This window comes from Bacillus rossius, chromosome 1, assembly GCF_032445375.1.
Source record: "Bacillus rossius redtenbacheri isolate Brsri chromosome 1, Brsri_v3, whole genome shotgun sequence".
Lineage (NCBI taxonomy): Eukaryota > Metazoa > Arthropoda > Insecta > Phasmatodea > Bacillidae > Bacillus > Bacillus rossius.
Genome location: NC_086330.1, coordinates 13,692,033 through 13,713,189, shown reverse-complemented (window position 1 = coordinate 13,713,189; position 21,157 = coordinate 13,692,033). Strand labels below are relative to the sequence as shown.

At 40.7% G+C, this 21,157-nt stretch overlaps 1 protein-coding gene across 4 annotated transcripts in view; it reads left to right on the top strand.

The window, feature by feature from the left end:
• Window positions 1-7,261: 7,261 nt before the first annotated feature.
• Window positions 7,262-21,157, top strand: part of LOC134532355 (protein crumbs) — a 146,311-nt gene continuing 132,415 nt past the window's right edge. For 3 of the 4 annotated variants that reach the window (XM_063368803.1, XM_063368794.1, XM_063368811.1), the window contains exon 1: window positions 7,268-7,451. In XM_063368803.1, coding sequence (XP_063224873.1) covers window positions 7,388-7,451 — 64 coding nt within the window. In that variant the 5' untranslated portion in view covers window positions 7,268-7,387. Of the gene's footprint in view, window positions 7,452-21,157 lie in introns of all 4 variants that reach the window. The other variant, XM_063368787.1, reaches the window with a different exon arrangement.

Genomic DNA, 21,157 nt, shown 5'->3' with positions numbered 1-21,157 from the left:
CAAGATATATGACATATGTTGCCATCTTTATTTTATTTATCTATTTTTTTATTTATTAATCATGGTCTCCAGAGGAGAGCAAACGATCAAGGATTGAAGAATAGAGGATTATTGAAAAAATAACTGAGATACTACTTGATAAGTATTCGTACAAATCTAAAAGTGGTCTGTCAGGATAGAGATCGAGTGATAAAATTTTCTAGGAAAGCTACAATTAAAGTAAGGCCACGTATCCTGGAGGGTGGCGGGTCCTCCAGGGTCAGCCACTGGGATCACCTCACGGGCAGAGAAGGGGGGGGGGGGGCGCTGGGAGACTCGGGTACGCTTGTCGCATGTCCCTGGGCTGGGCATGGTGTGGCTTGGTATGGCCTCCTTGAGTTTGAGTTCCCTTAGTTTGGCTAGACCACTATCATAGGCCAATTAATCAAGGCCAGTAGCCACTGTGGTTAGTAACGAGGATTGTTTTCTGTTTCGTACGTGCCTAGCACACACGGAGTCTCTACAATGCACTTGCTCACTGCTTGTGATTAATTAATTTCGTCCTAATGCCTCGTTTGGGAATAGTTTACCGTAGTCGAGCCCGTGGGGTTTCGTGTCCTGATGTTTAATTCAGTTTATTGAGGTCACTACCGGGGCGCTCGCCTTACTCATTCTGGCTGGGCTAGGGTGCGCTCCGAAAACGGGATACGGTACTGGCGGTGCGGAGCACGGGCTTAAAGGCCATGGTCGGTACGACGGCATGACAATGTATACATTTAAGGTTATCTCCGTTAGTACATGTGTCAGTGTCATGTGATCAACCACAACAAGAGTATAGTGAGGCAATGGATATGTAGTTTTCGGTAGGGTGTCCAAAATGAACAATTTTTTTATTGTATCACTGATAGTACTCGGGGAGTAACTTTGTATCATTCTTTAAAAATAAAGATTTATGTGGGAAGAAATCTTCCTTCAAAACCATTGTGCCACCTTTGCGTTACTGGGGGCGGCATCGGAGGTGGCGTGTCTGTGTCGGCCTGACGTGCCCACCCGGTCCCGCGTGCCAATTGTACCATAGGGGCTGGACGGGTGTGGCTTCCTTCGTCTGCGGCATTGTTGTCTCCACCCCATTAGGCTTAGGCAGCATCGCGACAATGGTGGGATACAACTGTCTGACAGTGTTTGGTGGTGGAGGCGAATTTGTCCGTGGCGGCGTGCAGTTCCAAGACTGTGTCACTAACTCGTCAGTGATTGGATGCCATTTTCCGTCAGCAGCTTCCTCATCGACTGGAGGCGGCGACGGCGTCGGGGGCGGCGACGAGTTTCGGACTGACTTATAAGTGTATGCTGCGGTGTCGTCATCCTCCCACTCGCCCTGTTCTCCGTACTCCCAGTTGTGCCCTGGAAATGGGTAGCCCTCACATTGGCCATGCCTCATGAGCCTCCTGGAAATCGTTCATTTTCAGTGACCTGTGGTGACGTATGAGGTTGTTGCTCCACTATGCTTGGCTCGCTGCTCTGTCACGGCTCATGTCGATGCATGCGGCGGCGGCCAGCTGCGTCATGCGATCCCCGTGTGTGGCGCACGGTCTTCCGCTCCCACAGCCATTATTGTGCTTTGCGCGTAACTTGATGCGCGCCTGTCGGCGGCGCCCTCTCCCTTGTTTGTCTGCACTTCGCATCTTTTCCCGCGCAATTCCTCTGTCCCTACACGAGCCCTTGCTGCTTCAATAATATTGACACACTGACGTCCCCTCGCCCTAGGTCTCTTGGTCCCTGTCGAAGAATGCCCTGTGAAATCATTCCAATGGCCCGCGTAGCTCCAGTCGGAGAGAGAGTGGAGTTCAGGCCAACGTGGCCGGGACGGGAATGAGTAGGACCGGGAGGGGTTCTTGTAGATGTTGGAGGTTCTGGTGGAGGTAGTACGGAAAAGAACTTGATGTCCGTTTCCACGAGCGGGTTTATTTCGCTGAAGCCCTATCGCAGACTGGCCGACACATTGCAGGACGAACGTTCTCCCTCGCCGCGACCCGGACTCCCGAAATTACACACAAAAATTAGCACACGTTCTGGTATGGCTGCTGGAGGCTACCCCGTAACAGAAACAGCTAGTCGCGAAAACTCGGCTGGACCTAACGTGTCCCTCGAGCGGAGTGAAGCGAGAGCACGTCTGCTCTGCTCGACAGCTAGGAAGCAACTGCCTCCCCAGCCGCCCGCGGAGGAGGGGAAGGGGAAACAGGCCAGCGTGGGAGAGACGCGAGCTTGCGGCGAACCAGGTTGTGGTTCTACACGTTAACACAAGCACTGAAATCAAAATTATTTACATAAATACAAAAACACAAATACAAAAGAATTATAAACACAATACAAATTATTATACAAAATACGTGGCCGTTTGTGGGCGGTCCAGGGTGCACGCGGGTCGTCCCTGATCGTAAGACAGTATCACTGTACTGAACTGCACCACTAAAGCAAGAGATGGCACTGACGAGGCATAGTGAACTAAAGGAACCGGGGAGACACTTGGGTAGACGTCAACACTGTGAAGTTAAAAAAAAATGGAAAGTTATTAAAAATCCACACTCGTTGAGTGCCATTTGACACGAACCCCGCTACCTCCCTGTGAATTTAGAAGTTTACGAACTGTCTGGAATTTCGGGGTAGGTTCGGCCTTGCGGCGGGAGGCAGAGGTTCGACGCAGCAGGGCCCCCCGAGCTGTTTAGGCCTCTCAGAACGCCTGTAAGTCCAAGAAAACACCTTATTATAACTCTTTAATTCATTCTGGCATAGCCCTTTACAAGGTGCTACCCCTCCTGGACTTAACAGTTGTATCGAAACGAATCGTCACACGCGCGGCCACTCCAACAGTGGCGGCTCGTGAATTTAATACCCGGTAAGGTCATTCAATTCTCACATGACACGACAATTACATATACACACTCTTAACATAACACAACTAGAACCCTAAGCAAGATTACACTTTACAATAACATTTTGTATTACATGCTACTTTGTAGGCATGCTACTCCAGTGATGCTACATGAGTCCTGGAACTGTCCCAGATACTGATGCCTTAGAAAGTTGGTTACGTGGTGCCTACTGGCTGCCTCGTGCAGGCTAAAACTAAGTAGCCGACTGGCTATGATATCGTGTGAGGCGCCGACGGACCATCTCGCAGTTTTACACAGTACTTACATATGACGTAGCACGCTCGTCTTGGAGCACTTTTTAATTGTTACATACTGACGCCGACCACCAATGCTCCTCTATGTCGCATAGACCGCAATGCCTCATCAACGTCTCGCAAAAGCGTGTGCACCGAACGCGCTCGTGCGCGCTGCAAAGTGTAGTTCGTGCGACAAGGCGAACGCCATGCAACGAGTGCTGCGCCGGCGGAAGGATCCGGCCGAGTGTGGCATATCCCTCCGCCGCACTACAACAAATTAATTTATGTATATTTTTCCACAGGTTTTTATTAAACATTATTTTTCATCAATTAATATTTCAGTCCTTGCAAAATCATGTTTCACTGTGCGATTTGTCCCGAACCTGGCCGGTTCAGTTTCCCGCGAAATTCACACGTTTCCGCGGGAGGGCTGGCAGTGGAGGGGGGTCGCGCACGGCTGCCTCGGGTGGGCCATGGCTAGGGGTGCTTTCCGTTAGCGGGGTTGGAAACTGGCGGGTGCAGGTCGGGCTTTGGGGTGGCCTTCGTCCAGACGAAATCAGTATGTTAAAAGATGGTTGTTGATCAAGGTCTATCATAGGAGGTATAGCCTTGTAATAAGCCAGGTACCCATCTGTTCTTGTTTTCTCTGAGTTCTGATTCGATTGAATTACAATTGAATATGAATTATCAAAGTGAGTATCTGTATAAGAAACATGAGGTTCTATTTGTGTATGTTGGGGAATTAAGGGGGTGTGAAAGTCAATTTTCTAGGTGGACCTTTGGTATTGCTGGGTAAGCGAAATAAATTTGCTTTCTGAACTTCTGATGTTATTTTAAAGTACGAGATATTATATGCCATTGGTCTTTTTATTTCACTTTTAACTTCCTATGCCAAACATTGTTGTTTATCAGTCGCCATGTATGTCCTATGACTGCCGTCACCCGACCTCTGTGAAAGGCCCGGGGGTACCTGACGGGCGCTACGGGTGTCGCGATGCTGTTGTTGTCCAGAATGGGCGCCAGGCTAGCGGTCTGCTAGGTCGTTGATGTTGGGTCGTGGGTACTCTACCCCTGCGTGCCCCGCCAGGTACACGGCTTGAAATATAACCTGAATGGTTTTACCTTGGCTGTGAAGGCCGCTCGGCCGTGTGGAGTACGAAAGACTATGGAAATGATTGTACACAAGTTGGTGAGAATTACTTTTAATTTAAGAGCTTCACCGGGGGTCCGCGTGAGTACACCGTACGCTCTACACGTTCACTCTGCTGTTCAGTTCCGCTACAAAAACTCTCACCAACACTTGGCAACGTATAGTGGTTACACAATTAACAAAAAACACAACACTACATAACACTGAAATTGTTACCGTGGCAGTCTCGTGGGACATGGGTCGATTCACACGTTTCCGCGGGAGGGCTGGCAGGGGAGGGGAATCGCGGGGCGACACCGGCAGTGTCCTCCAGGAGCTCCAAAAGGTCGGCAGCCTGCGCGCAACGCGGAACCATCAACCTTTGCTTTCACCGACATGTAGTTTTCAATAGTGTTATAACTTTTCAAACTTTTACGTACAGTTCCGCGGTCGGCCCCAATCTACCATGAGGTATTTAACTTAATTAAATCAGTGCTCCAAGATGAGTGTTCTACGTCATACGTAAGTACTGTGGAAAGTTTACGAGAGTTTACGTCGGCGCTTCACGCCCAACTTAGCTTACCGGCTACTTAGTTTTGGCCCGCACGGGGCAGCCAGCAGGCGACTCGTGCCACCGAACGTAATAACGAATCAGTCCCTGGGACACATCTGGGTATCACGTAGAGTCGCCGGAGACACGGGCCTACGTGCCACTATCCCAGTTTATTAAGTGTTAGGTAGTAGTGAAGTGTATTGTTCGTCAAGAGATCGTTCGTCATGTTAGAGTGTATTTTTGTAACTGTCGCATCACGTGTACAAGTCCGCCCCTCACGCACATTAAAATCGTGAGCCGCCACTGAGGAAGTGAGCTGCGCGTGTGACTAGTCGCGTCGGGCAAACCGTTACGGCCAGAACGGGCAGCACCATGTATTGGGCTGTGCTGTATTAAATTCACCAAATATCTTCCAGAAACTTTGTGTTATTCTTCAGGCGTCCAGGAGGCTGAACCTTCCCTGAGATCACGAACCCAAGCAAAAATCACGTCTTAATAGTCAGAGGTAGCGGGGACGGCGTCAACACTGCCGTCACCCGACCTCTGTGAAAGGTCCGTGGGGTACCTGATGGGCGCTACGGGCGTCGCGATGCTCTTGTTGTCCGGAGGGGCGCCAGGCTAGCGGGCTGCTAGGCCGTTGATGTGGGGTCGTGGGTACTCTGTCCCCGCGTGCCCCGCCAGGTACACGGCTTGAATGTAACCTTAATGGTTCTACCTTGACTGTGAAGGCCGCTCGGTCGTGTGGAGGAGGGGGAATTACGGAAAATGATATACGAGTTGGCGAGAATACATTTAATTTGGGAGTTTCACCGGGGGTCCATGTGGGTACACAGTACACTCTACAAGTTCGCTCCGCGGTTCAGTCCCGCTACAAAATTTCTCACCAACACTAAACACAACACTACGTGACAATGGTTACCGCGGAAGTCTCGCGGGACGTGGGTCAATGCTCGCTGGAGACGGCCAGCGCCGAAAGTTAACGGGTGCAGGGGGGGCTCTATGAGCGGGCTCCTAAGTTCGGCGAAACACTTACGTGAGTGATACGATTCGCAGCGCGGTATCACGATGAATACGGTCGGGATAGGCCTGGTACCATAAAATACGCGCCGAGTCGACGTGGGCAGCAATGAATTAATAAGAGGTTTTAAATTTAAAGATTTAGTATAGAATAAATTAATCAATGAAAGAAAATTTGGATGCTGCCCACGGACACACGTCTGTTCCCGGCGCGGAGTGGTTGGAGACTGCCGAACTTGGCCGCCTCGCAAGGAAGAGAAACTTTCTCTTCTTTGTGAGTCGGCGTCATTAAACTTATATTAATTGAATTTACTATATTACCAGTTAAAACATGTTCCAGGTGCCCAATTAAAATGTAGCACCTGGTAATTGGGTGCTTAAGACTTAACAATGGTTTTAATGTATTTAATTATTTAAATTGTGACATCAAGTTGGCGACTGTAAATTTACTAACATATTGTCCCACTGTGAATTGTTTTAGAGGGATTTCTCCTATTCTGACTTGATCATAGTCACGGGCATTTTAATTAAGGCCAGTGGCCGCGTTGACTGTTAATGAGGTTTGTTGTCTGCTCCGTGCGTGGTGTACTCGCCCGGAGTGGCTACGATGCACTTATTACATGTCGGGTAATTAGTAATTTCGTACTAATGGCGTTTCCCTTAATTGAATTATGTGTTCGAGCCTCCGGGGGTTCCGTACCTTTAAATATCATTATGTCTATTGGGGTCACGCCCGAGGCGCTCGCCTGACTCAATCCGGCTGGGCAAGGGGCGTGCTCCGAAAATGGGATACGGTACTGGCAGTGCGGAGCACGGGCTTAACGGCCATGGTCGGTACGACGTCAACACGACAAATCTTTGATTTTATGACATGTTTTAAATATTTGAATTTCTCCTTCTTAGTATATTAAATGAATAAATTTGGTAACCATTTTTCGTTTAATTCCCCCTTCCTTTTTTTTTTTACTAAAATAAAAATTATTGAAAAATATATTGGAGATAATAATAATTATTGCAAATTTTCTCTTTTGAAGTTTGAGATCACATATTAAGAAATATTCTGTGACTAAAGTATTATGTCTTTTGTACTATTAGTTCAGTTTCACTCTTTCAGTGATGGAGTTAAAATAATAAACACTATTTTATGAGGTGAAAATATTTAAAGCAGTTTGTCACTCTTTATTTTGTAAATTTGATTAATTTTTTATAAACTTAATCAACTCTAAGATTTAGTAATAAAAATTTTTATTGGCAAGAAACGATAAAACAAATACAGCCTTTTTTTCTTAAGTTAATTTTTTTATCTATGTTATCGAATTCTGTCTCGAGATATTTCGATGCATAGAGTTAAGTGTATAGTATAAATGTCGGATGTTTCTTCAACTAATCTCATCTTTGTCTTACATTGACAGTTTCAGAAAGTTTTTTTTTTGTGAGGAATGGGAGTGTGTGTTGTGTGTTATGCTTTGAAATGATTACTTTTATATAAATTTCATATAAATTTTTATGTTTCAGTTCGTATTATGTGGTTTAGTGGTTAGCGATGTTGAAGTGTTGTACATTACAAAGAATAATGATGTATGGTGCGTGCTGTAAATGCCTGTTAGGTAAGTGTAGCTTTAATTTTGGAACGGACACCTGTTTGCTGATACATAGCTAAAACTTAGCAACTTTTAACTTTCACTTTTGATATATAAATTGCAAGGTGTAGCTTCTAAAGGGCCTTTTGATAAACATTTTTAAGCTGGGTAGCAATATATATTTTAACACTGTTAGTATTTTATGAACGAAGACCTTTCCCACTTTGTCATATTAGTAACTCTGTTGCTCGGTGTAAATTAGTAAAGTTATTTTTTTGGTAATTTTTCCGTATCACGTATGCAAGTTCATTCCTTGATCTGATGGCATGATCCTGTAAATATTGATCTTGTGATACGTGATGCTTGCTGTTTTAATTTACTTAGTATGTCACAAGATCCTGCACATAAACACTTATCATATAACAGTGGATAATGATCGTAAGTTGAGTCGATCATAATTTATTATTATGTATATCACAAGTTTTTGTTTTGTACATCATCTTTTCACACACTAAATTAAAACAGTACGCACCATGGAAGTTTTACTTTTCTCTCTCTCTCTCTCTCTCTCTTCCCCCCCCCCCCCCCCCCCCAATATTTCTCTGTTCTACTTGGTGCTTATTTACTTGGAGCACCAACAGGAGTGAGAAACACATACTTGTTAATGTTTTGAGAAAAGTTTTTTTATTGCCATGCTGGCTTAACTAGATAGCTGAGATGGTAATAATAATATAATAACAATTTACACCTGCAATTGGGCTTCCGCCCGGTGGCAAGGAGTTCCCACCCCCCAACTACCATCACTCCTCCCCCCTCTGGAGCCTCCTTCGTAAGTCCTTCCCTCCTCCCAGATCCAGTGTCCTCCCCTCAAGTTCGTTCCACTCTCGCCCCGTCCTCACAAGGTGATAAAGTCCAGGGAAATTGTGAATTAAAAATCATAAAAAATGATACAATCAAAACTACACATTCTATGTCTACACCATACCATTTAATTAAATCAACTTTACTAAACATGTACTTTTCATTTAACTCGTGACTACGTTACTACCATACATATTCTTTATCTCCTACCTTTGTGACATCGATTCTCTTTACTCTTCTTTAACTACTCACTTCAACGTATGTCTGTTGTTTCTCAAATAACTGCCAGTGTTTACATTTACTGTTACAACTACTTGCATCTTTCATACATGAGACATGTTATTTGAAAATTAAAACTTAAAAATACTTTTTTTATCACATCAGTAGATATTATTTTTACTTCCATATAAGTACTCATTATTACCACACCTGTTAAACATCACTCTAACATTGCTAACATCCAATATATAATATTTCCCTGTTCTAATACTGTACAGTTTTTTTAATTCATTCGAAATTGGTGCACTGCCATTTCTTACCTTCCACAACAGATACTAACTGGAATAAAAGCAAACATAATTTTTCTTCCATTGATACCAATATAACAAACTTTACATTACTTAGTCCAATCATCATATTCTTTGGCCTACTTCCACGACATGATACACTTCCCCTTCTTTTTTTTCCCTTCAGAATAAAAAATCATCTGTAATGCACTGTATTACATTGACCAAACTATTGTAACAAATTTAGTGATGTAAAATCTGTAAAGAGTCTTACAGTGGTCTGACACTAATTAATTAAAGGGTTTTCCTTCCCCTTTTCTCCATCGAACACACTTCTCTTGCATTGCATTTATCATGTTTTGATATTTTCTGATGTCGAAAGCTGAAGTCTGATATGTAGGATAGAATAATATGCACATACCCAAATTATATAACCCTATACCTAAATAAAGAAAATAAAACCAATACTTGTATATTTTAGACATATAAAAAGATGGATGCATTTGACAAGGTTTGTGGGAAAATAGAAATTGTTATTGTATGAATTATAAAGTATTTGAAATATTCCATGATCTCCAAAGTATCATGAAAATACTTAAATGGGATTATTCGGTCATGTGCAAAAGGTGCTGTGAATTAATATTATTATTTACTTTTTTTTGTTGCATATTTACAGAATCACACTTAAGTTTTTCAATGAAATTTAACACTCGCAAAAGTAAGCTTCTGTGTAAGTGCAAAAATTCCGAAAATCAAACGTTTTTGCTTTTCATATTTTTTCCATGTTAAACAGTGCAAAACTGCAATGTTGTATGTCCAAAAAACTGCATTAAATAGTCACTTTATATTAGGTACATGCAGTATTTTAAATATATAATCAATAGGGCCATGAGCAATGTGGAAATATTATGACAATGTATACAAACCAGCTGAAATTAAAATCAGTTATCAGTTACAAAAACATCTAATAACGCCCTGAATACATTAGTATGTAGTGAGAAGAGGAAAGGACTTTCGGAAGAGGCTTCAGAAATTTGAGGGGGGGGGGGGGGGACGACTCCTCCTTGCCACTGGGTGGAAGCCCAATCACAAGTGTATCAATCAATAAATAATTTGGTTAGTTTATTTTCTTTCATAAGAACCCCTAAGTTAAACATTTAGGTACTACCATAGTCCTAAAGTTCTAATAGGAGGATGGGGAAGGGGAATGGCAAAAAGCTTGGGGCAGGGGAAGGGTAAAAAAAATTGAAATTTAGAAAAAAATATTTTGGGGGGTTTAACTAATGTGTTTAACATTATTCACATCTCAAAATGTAGGCTACACTACACTTCTTAACTAATATTACAACTGATATTGTTTATAAGGTACTAAGTAATAATTATGTTTGAGTGATTACTTGTAAATTATGATCTTTTTAAATTGTGCAGCGTGTATCGATACTCCCCACCCCTGGTTAAGTTGATAAATATACTTGTTAAGTCTATTATTCAACTTGTTTTAAAGATTTGCTTTCAAAACAGAAACGTAAAGTTATGTGAAATACAACCAGTCGTTATAATAAATGAAGATATACAAAATTAAATAGTAAGGAACTAAACATTTTGGAATTTTATTTATGACTTTATATACAACTAGTTAAGAGAATCAATACTTTATAGCACTATAGGTATTACTCTTTAAGAGGGCGATAAAGGGCTTCATTTAGAGCTGTTGTAGTGGTCAATGCGATGGCAAGTAGAGGTCAAACCAGTTAATGCAGATGAATGAGATTTTTACACATCATTGAGGAAAGGTATAATGACTGATCCGAGTTGTCATAATGCGGTTAATTTTGTTATTAATAAGCAAAATGAATTAGTAAAAAGGTTTATATTAGCGCAAATTTGACAACTTGCAGAAAATAAAGTAATCGGAATAACAAAAAAGTAAAAACTGAACGATTTACATGTAACATTCTTTTATAGTATATGATTTTTGGAAATAATTATCTTCATACAATTGCGAATTAACTGCACATGCGTAAGTCACTGCACATTCATGTTTGAGCCGAAAATTTGCCAATTCACTGTTTGGAGATAGGACACTTTTATTCCATCCCTTCAGCAAGACCCGAGCGCTGTAGATAATCCTCGCCATTAGAGTGGTCGGGTTCCAGCTGTTATCTGCGCCTTGTTGACGAATGTGTGGAAGGGGTGTAGAGGAAGGTCTGGTTTTCGATAACACATGTCTTGGGTTACTCTGCATTTCTCTTGTCATTGCATTCGCGTCCACCTCATTTACATTATTCTTAGAGTATTCTTTGCACATATATATATTTTATAGTACCGTTTATTTACAAATATTTAACTGGATTGTGGATATACAATTAATAATTTTTAGTTGTTTTTAGGTTACTTGGCATACATCTTATTTTCAACCAAATAAATAGTTGTATAACAATTAAATGAACTAAATATACCGTGGGATATTACTTTGCAAGGCATTTATTGGGGGATACGTTTTACAGATTTTGCAATTCCAACACTATAAGCACAGCACAAAATACGAATAATTACACAAAAATGTAAAGCTGATTTGTAAACAAAATACATAAGTTACAATAGTTTACCTCGCGGTTACATAAAAATTGATAATATACATAAAAATATTACAAGTTTTCAAAGCTATCATGTTGTTTCATTACGTAGCATATAAAATAATTTGTGTACTCATTTTTCTCTCTCCAATTTGCTAGATTTTTACCTCTATTCCGTTTTCTTCGCACAGACAAATGCAAGTTACCACGAGCATTACCTTTTACAAAACGTGCGTTTGTTTTCGCCATTTATAAATGAACATCCATTCATATATCCCGATATAACACAGCGACAGCAAGGAAAACTAAATCCGACTGCCTCGCAGTGCCACCCCACCCCTTTCGGCCCTTATCTTGGGACTGAGAAGTGTTGCCTATCGCGAGGGACTCAGAGCAATATCGGTCGAACGTACAATATCAGGCGCACATGTTACGCTTCAAGCAGCTGGAATTTCTAGTAGCAACATGAAAACCTACCCAGAAACTTGTCATTTCGCCGGGTAAAAGTAGGTAAAAAAAAAAAAAAATAAATAAAAAAAACCTTTCACTCTGTTTTTCATCTACGAGGTTTTGTCCGTAAATTGACCTTCTCAGATGCCTCAAAGTTCGTTTTTGACTGAATTTGGCCCGAGGGGGGCGGTCGATCCTCCATCACGACAATTCCCCTGCGCACATTTCGCTAGTTGTGTGTTAGTTTTTGGTCTCAAATTCCATTACCGTGACGGAACACCCCACCTTATTCACCTGATTTGGCACCATGTAACTTTTTATTGTTTCCCAAATGCAAGATGGTGCTTCGGAGATGGCATTTTAGTGACATGAAGGCCATCAGAACAGAAAGGACGAGGCAGCCGAAGAACCTCAAAACAGAGGACTTCCAAGGAGCCTTCCTGCAGTGGAAATGGAGATGACGCAAGTGTATTGTGTCCTAGGGGGAGTATTTTGAAGAGGTCTACATTCAGTTACCTGATTGGTAGTAGAATAATTTTTTTTGTTCACTTTTATATGAACTTTCCGGACAAACCTCGCATTACAGAAATGTAGTCTTTTCAGGTCAAATAAACTTTGAATGTGTCACACATCTGGTCAGTTTAAATTTAAAAATACTGCCATAAAATTTATATTAGTCATAAATTATATGCAAGAATCCAGTCTCACTCTTTATGTTTATGGTTTGCTTCATTTTCACGTATTTAAGATCTCTCTATATCCTCATAGTCAAATTCTGACTTGTATTCATCTTCACTCCCGGAAGAACTAATAATTTCACATTTTCTAGGAATAAGATTTTTGATTTTGTTTTATATTTGCACATGTAAAATTTTGCATTTTCTTGGGGTAATGTATGAATAGAGCTGTAAGTGATTTCCAGCCACACTTACAGCACAGTACACTGTCACAAGTGTGCCTCTTTCCTGCAGAGTTGTTTGGTCAGCTTGCCATGTAGCCTATCTTTCTGAGTTACCACTTTTTATGACTTCTGGGTTGTCGTCTACCTGTCGTATCAATGTTATAAATGTTATATGGTTCGAAATTTTTTTTCAAACACATAATTGCTTTATAATCTTCCTTGATTGTAACTTTTTTGAAATTTTTTTTAGCCTTTCTTAAAATGGTTTGTGGTTTCAGGTTGTCATATTCCCATATGGGGATTCCTCTTTACGTATCCTCGGAAAAAAAATCACACCCAGGCATTGTGTTAGAATCACAGTTCATGGGTTACATACTTCTTTGCATTTGCGAAATTGTTTACAATGTGTGACATGCAATGTAGCCTATAGTGTAACTTCACACTTACTTTTAGGTTAATATAAACTCTTTTTCAGAAGAATAAAACTGGTATTTGTTTTTAAAGTGTTGTGAACATAGTTCTACACTCATTTTCTTGCTACATTAGTGTAATTTTGTGTAAGTTAAACCTCTTTACAATGGCCCTAGACCTGGTCCTATCTGCGACCTCTTTCACTGTAGCTTCTAAACCATACGGGCTGCAAGACCTGACAACCACTTTTGACGTGACAGCGTCTAATAAATCGATGAACGCCGGCTGCACGCACGAAAAAGTGTCCCATTACGCACATTGTCCCGTTACGCTGTGTCCCATTACGCTCATTTTATATTGCCCTTTGCTAACCCGAACCTCCTAGCATTGCGACCGAGTCTGTGGCGTAATTCTCTTTTCATGCATTTCAATGTAACATTTTCATTGATCTTTGCTAACCCGTTCCTCCTAGGATTGCTGCAGAGTCCGTCACAGAACAAGGAGGGAGATAGAGTCCGTGGCGCAAATATATTATTTTTGACTGCATATTGGTGTTGGGTAAGCCATTTTCCTTCACATCAACCTTGAAACACTCCCATTCGTTTCCTACTTTTCCTATCATCGTCCTATCCTTAACAGAATAACACAGATTGGAAAAAGTTAAATAGCAAACATGTAAAAAAGTTATAACTAAAATAATCTCTTCGTTAAAGTAATAAACATATTTGAATTGATGAGTGCAATTAAAAGTAATTTATCAATTAAATTGTAGATTTCATTTCACCCCTTCTTTGTATCCATACAAAATACTGATAATTAAAAAAAAGATTCAATTTTATTCATAAAAGTATGCAATCATTTCATCAATGTTTTGTTATGACGTCACATTAAACTATCGTGCGTAAACCGACTTTACAGACAACCAATTTTTTTCTTTTGAAAAATGACATTTAAAAAACAAGAATGAATTTGATGCCCGACCCCAATCCATCGTCCTTTTGAAACACATAACATATCAATAATTAGTACAGGAGGACATGACGGTATGTTGTCAGTAGGTTTTAGTCTTCTGGGCTGTCTATGCTTCTAAGTGACACATAGACACGGCTAAAGCTATGAAGAATATTGTTTACCTATTTATATTATTTAATTAATTAAATTCATTAATCAATATTAATTAATTTTATTGATTGTTTATTTTTCTTGACTAAGTAAATCAAAAGTAACGAAAGGGTTTTTGCATGAATATTTTTCTTGTGAAATAATACCGCCCATTAGGTGTGTACCGCTGTTGGGTAGCGCGAGCTTCCAGTGACGGACGCAATGGTTTGTTTTGGGTGGGGTGGATAATACCCCCTTCCCCTACCCGAAGTGATGAAAAAATATGTGATATATTGAGTGATGCAAAGTGGGCTGTTACAACTCCTGGAACTACAAACCACACAGGAAGTGACGCATGTTTGAAATTATCATGTAGGCCTAACAGACCAAACCTTGTTGACGTAATTTTTCGAATATACAGATTTTATATATATATATTTTTTAAATCACCGCCCGAAAAAAAAATAATTCTCTTGTCCGCTGCTGCGTGATTCGTCCCTGCCACGGAGCAGCACGTGTATCGATGTGCACGCGGCACGTATCGATCAGCCATCACCGTCGACCTGAGGCTGTTGTCGCAGTATACCATATAGTCCAGTCATTTACCAGTCATTTAGTTTTACCTGGAATGTTTTCCGGGAGTTTTGAAAATTGGTATTCGAAGTGCTCTTTTCGAATTTTCACTTTGCCACCTCGCAACTTTGCCGCTCGCGCCGCCATTTTGAAAAAATGTCGCTCAAAAACAGTTTTTTTACTATATTTCCTTTCCAACTCATTTAGAGATAAAAATAGTTGTCTAATCAATTAAACTAGAAAAAATTTGCTATAATTTATGTACTTAACTTTTTTTCTGTGAAATCAATGGTTTCAGCGTACGATTGCCGCAAAGTTTACTCTTATCACGCGTATTGGCAAAAAAACAAAAACAAAAAAAAAACAACTCATTTCCACATAATGCACGTATTACAATTTTCAGTGCAATCTCCTTGGCTTCGTTATTCTTGATGGGCCAGTTTCCGTGGGTTAATCTACTTCAGAACCGAGCGAAACGTCACAGACAGACATTTCTTCTACTTATCCGCGATAGCGTTATCGGCTTCCGTAAAATCACTTTAACGGAGCACTTTAACCCAGCCTTTCTGCATACACAGGCTCCCCGACATCCTCTTTTACATTTGTAAACAAGGTTTCCGGAGCCGGGGGGGTTCCAGTGTAGTGACAGGAATTAGCTCATATCTGCTTTTTTCCCCATCGCTCTGCATTTTGTTCAACTCCGCACCACTTCTGGACCTGGTGGTAGGTTCGGAACGAATGTTGTTGTTTTGCCGCTTCTGTCGGTGGCAGCGACGCATTATTAAATTAATTTTGATATGCGGATTTTCCTGGTTTGAGTATGTATGTATTTGGAACACGTAGATAGAGCCGTCAAAAGAATAAGATCTACGTCACCGGAATTTCACTGGCATAATGTGGATTAGGCCTACTGGGAATACCACAAAAAAGAGCCTCTTAATCTACCTCATGGTGGGGTGTAAATTAATTGTTTTCGCCAATATGCGTGTTGGAGTAGACTTTGCGGCAATCGTACGCTGAAACCATTGATTTCACAGAAAAAAAGTTAAGTACATAAATTATAGCAAATTTTCTCTAGTTTAATTTATTACATAGCTGTTTTTATCGCTAAATGAGTTGGAAAGGAAATATGTTCAAAAAACTGATTTTGGGTGCCATTTTTCCAAAATGGCGGCGCGAGCTGCAAAGTTATAAGGTGGCAAAGTGAAAATTAGAAAAGAGTATGACGAAATATATAAGCATACCAATTTTTAAAACTCCCGGAAAACTTCCCCGGTAAACCTCTTTTTGATCACCAAATAACACTGCACTAATAGTAGAGGAGGGCGCAACTGTGTAGGCGGAATAGGGCCACTAAAAAAAAAAAGGAATGCCAACACCAAAAATTAAGTTTTAAATATTAATAAAACGTATAAATTTCTTAAACATAATTATTAATTTTACGTAAATTATTACTTCAGGATTTATGGAATAATGTATTAACGGAGTGGCGTTATTGAGTATAGTTGCAAACTATTATACTTTGGGAAGATTCTTGGCTGTGTAGAATTCTTGATAGCAATGCAATAAGCCTGGTTACCATACGATATTATTGTTTTGGTATCTTCGCTGGCGTCATTCTCGTGCGAATGGGATCGTGGGTTGGATCCCAACACCCCGGCATCACTCAGATTCTTGAGAAGCGAGTCGGTAACCAAGTGGATGGTCCTGTTTATAACCGGGCGACGTGAAACCCTGTCGAACACACACAAGCCACATGGGCCATGTACATGCCCACGAGATTGTATTTCTTTCAGTTCCCTTTCCTTTTTTGGATATCTGCCTTTATAGTAAAAACATGCTTCACCCCCTTCTTAAACACACAAACACACACTCACTCACTCACTCGACGGATAGCCGCTTGCCATGTTCGTTATTTCGTTTTATCATCCTTACTGTAATTTTACAGCTCGCAAAAAAAAAAAAAAAGTTATCGAAACGCGAATGAGAACAAGCCCCAAGGGCCATAGATAAGAACCGGAAGACGCTTTTTTTTGCCGCACCTTTTTTATACGTTAATACTTCAGATACATTATAAATATTTTCAGACAAGAAAATATTGTATTCATTCTCGAAATTTAATTGAATACTAGAAGCCAATGACTTCACAGGGTAAACTACAAATAGCAGCCAGTCACTATAGTGTTCAGGTATAACATGCAGTTATATACTATGCTTTAACGACGCCAGCTTTTGTAACCTAAGCGATAGAAAAAAATAGTTAGGCCTGGAAACTGTGATTTGGATTCATGTTCAAAGTAAGTGAACTCAGTGTCCGTAAATTTACTTAGATCCCTGGATCATTTGTAACCGGTTTTATTCGTAAATTGAAGGGGATTTTTTTTGACGTGACAACGTCTAATAAATCGATGAACGCAGGCTGCACGCACGAAAAAGTGTCCCGTTACGCACATTGTTCCGTTACGATGTGTCCCGTTACGCTCATTGTACGCTTGCGCCGCACCTATCTCTCTTCCACTCGATTGGAACAACCATCGATTTGACTTTTTCGAGGCACATTAAACTTGAAACACTCCCATTCGTTTCCTACTTTTCCTATCATCGTCCTATCCTTAACAGAATAACACAGATTGGAAGAAGTTAAATAGCAAACATGTATAAAAGTTATAGTTAAAATAATCTCTTCGTTAAGGTAATAAACATATTTGAATTAATGAATGCAAATAAAAGTAAATTTATAAATTAAATTGTAGATTTCATTTCACTCCTTCTTTGTATCCATACAAAATAGTGATAATTCAATAAAAATGATTCAATTTTATTCATAAAAGTATGCAATCATTTCATCAATGTTTTGTTATGACGTTGTCGCGTTAAACTATCGTCCGTAAACCGACTTTACAGACAACCAATTCAGTTTAGTGATCATCGGTTCCTATCCGGAAGCTATAACTCGCCCAGCGCAGTGGAGCCTGGCTGTCGCCCTCGTGACTTCCGCGTCGCCGGGACTGTCCTGTAGCTCCCCTCCGTCCCAGCGGTCCGAGCGGTCACTGCGTGACGTAGCCCCGATCATTTCAGGGGAGAGTTTGGAGCCGAAACACACCATATTAGCGTTGTCAACAGTATCGTTTTGCCATAAAAATTGTTTAATGTTTAATATCAAAAATATATCTTTGTTAAGGCAAAAAAAAGTATTACCTTTGACAGTATTACTACAGTTGTAATCATTTCAAAAAAAAAAAATCAGTACTAAACGCCGACGTCTATACAAATGCCTAGCATCTTCAGTTAATATTCCCCCCCCCCCCCCCCCCACTTTTCTTTTCTTTTCACACAATGTATGAATTTTTATTTTGTTTCTATCTTGGAATATTCAGTGTTATGCCACAATATTCTAACTTTGTGTTGTCCGTAAATAATACCTCGACATACGCTACACTCCGCCCACATTTTTGTTATCGCGCTACGAGGAAATTTTTTGCACGAGAAGAAAAAAAATCTTCGATCCTTCAGACGACTTTGTAAGATTTTATGAAGCCTTCTACGTCAAAATAACGTCGGTTTACGTTTTTTTAATTCATAATAATATAATCTGTTGTATTATCTAAGATTTTACTACCCATTTTTTTTCTAAGTTATTGTTCTCTTTAGTTTCCGGTCCCAACAGTATGTGAAAAAAAAAACATTTATCTTGATTAGGATTCACTGTATAAAGTCTACCAATGTATTTTCTCTGAAAATGCCAGGTTGACCGTCAACTGGCTCCCCTCGTCTGCGTCGTACGAAGGCTTTTTTAGTTACATTCCACGTGTAACAAGAGGGTATCTGAGTACATGAGTTCTGGCGAAAGCGTGTTCCTGATAAGGTGAAGAAAGCAGTCAGAGTTGTACCAGGTGGAATAAGGGCTCTTTGCTGCACATTTGCATCTGTGAAATAAACACGCTGTCCATTTTATAAATGTAATGCTAAGTGAACCATAGCTGGATGGCGTTCATGCATGGGAAATGAAAAAAAAATTCACCTTGTAGCCTAGTATTGTGCAATTTCATCGATAACTCGTACTGCATTTTTGTCAATATTTTCTGGTTGCACACCAAAAACTGCCATATCGCTGCCTTTATTCACATACTTACAGATGTATTTAATCGATTTGAATTATAATATTCTACGTTTACGTGCGCTTTGTATGTTTTGACAACAGAGGCGAATAAGGTACCACTCAATGGTTTTCTATATCAATATCACCATTTCGCATGTGTATAGTTGCCGTATTCCATCTTCAGTTGATCGTCTCCTATACCGAGGATATCCTTCGTCTCCTGATACTGTGTTGGCTGTGAATGCTCGAGGATATTGCTAAGAGCATTTCCCGTCTACCATGCATGGTGAATTCGGATTTAGTGTACCGCATGGTCCATGTATCGTGTTTTTGATAACAACTGCATGCAAATCCTTATCGACGTTGGCCCGTGGAATCGCAGCGCATATTACATCGTCGATTTCGTCTGGATATTATCGTAGAGCCAGATAAGTATATGCGCTTGAGGCAATCCTCTCTTTTGCAATTTTACTGAATACATCCAGCTGCGCACAGATCCAAACACTTCATGTTTCACAATGAAATCCATTAGCGACTTAAGCTTTTGCCTGTAAACACGTGCTGTGATGTCATGCCTATCCACTGGTGATTTCCCAATAAGTTAACAGCTTTTGTATCTCGTCCCAAGCTGTATTGCATGTGAAGGTGATAAATAACTCTCGACGCCCGTAATGACGAACATATGCCATTCCATTGCATCTTGAGAATATTCCTGCATGTGACGTGGACTGCCTATGTATGAAGATGGCAAAATAGTTAGCTTTCAAACGTCTGTTGTATTACCGTCATTCACAACTGCATCTCGCAAATGAATTTATTCTTCGGAGCGAACTTTGGTCTGATTTAAACGAAGGGACAGCATGTTCCGCTTAAATTTTTGCATACATGTCCGACAACATACTAGTGAAACAACTGACGGCATTTCAAAATATAACTGTCCTCTTTCCTCCAAATCATTAAGCGATAGGTGTAAAAGTTCATTGCGCTGCACTTTTTATTGATATCTGCACCATTCACTGGGTTTATTATTTTCACATTAAAGTTATCTCCATCGGCACCATCCCCGAAGATAAATGGATATTGCAAAGCATTGTAAAAACTGTGAGTTTCTGCGACATTTATCAATTGATCGTTTTTTCGATGGAGAACAATATCTCTAGGTTGGGACTGATCTCCGACTATGAAAATTGCTACTTCGTCTATAGTTGGAGCATTATATCTCCGGACATGTTCTCCAGCGGGCGTTTTGTCGGCGTGAATGACAATATATATGATGGCATCATATATATTGCCATTTTGAACAAACACACCAAATTGTTTTTTTCGTGAAGGATGTTCTGTAGTTGCGAGATGATGGATCTTCTTACAATGTGCATCGACTTAATTTCTATCATCACCGATTAGGTACATTTGAAGGATTTTATGGCAACCACCTGGGAACGGGAGCCAGCTTTGTAATATATATGTCATTTGATTTAAAAGTTAGCATGAATTGAGCAGTTAAATTCCACACCAAACGATGTGAAGGAGCTCCTGTAGTTGCGAGATGATGTACCTTCTTACAATGTGCATCGACTTAATCTCTATCATCACCGATTAGGTACATTTGAAGGAATTTATTGCTACCACCTGGGAACGGGAGCAGGTAGCCAGCTTTGTAATATTTTATTTTAAAATTTGGCATGAATTGAGCAATCACAATTTCCGCACCAAACGATGTCTTTTGGAAGCAAGAGTTATATTTCCTGATGACAGATATGAAATGCTTCGATTCAGCGGTATATCCAGCAAGTAGAGTTTTCAGCGGCTCTGGTGGTGCTTCAAGTCGAGGAAATTTGGTTTTTCCGCCAGCGCAACACATCCCTTTCGTTTTATTATTGAACTTTAGAGCCTGGCAGTATGCACAGACATGACTCATCTGGCCAATGAAACGTGCGGACTTGAACTATAATCGACAGTTGGATTGTACCGGAATGCAAGACGATTGTATTGTAGATTCAGATCTGCTGTACTTTGGGTACGTGTTTCAGTTATCCTCGACGCTTCGCGTCCATTCCGTTGAGAACGAACCAAATCTGTTGCTGCAGAACGCGACTGCCGTGCCCGCAATCGTGCATCCTCAAGCCTGGCTGCTCGACTCTCTGCTGGTTCCGTGTTCTGCGCCTGGATGGTGCTTAGTCTGTTCGTCTCTCGTAATGATGCCCGCTCTTCCTCAGTCATATTCTCGATCCTTCTGTGTGGCGAGTGCGACGACC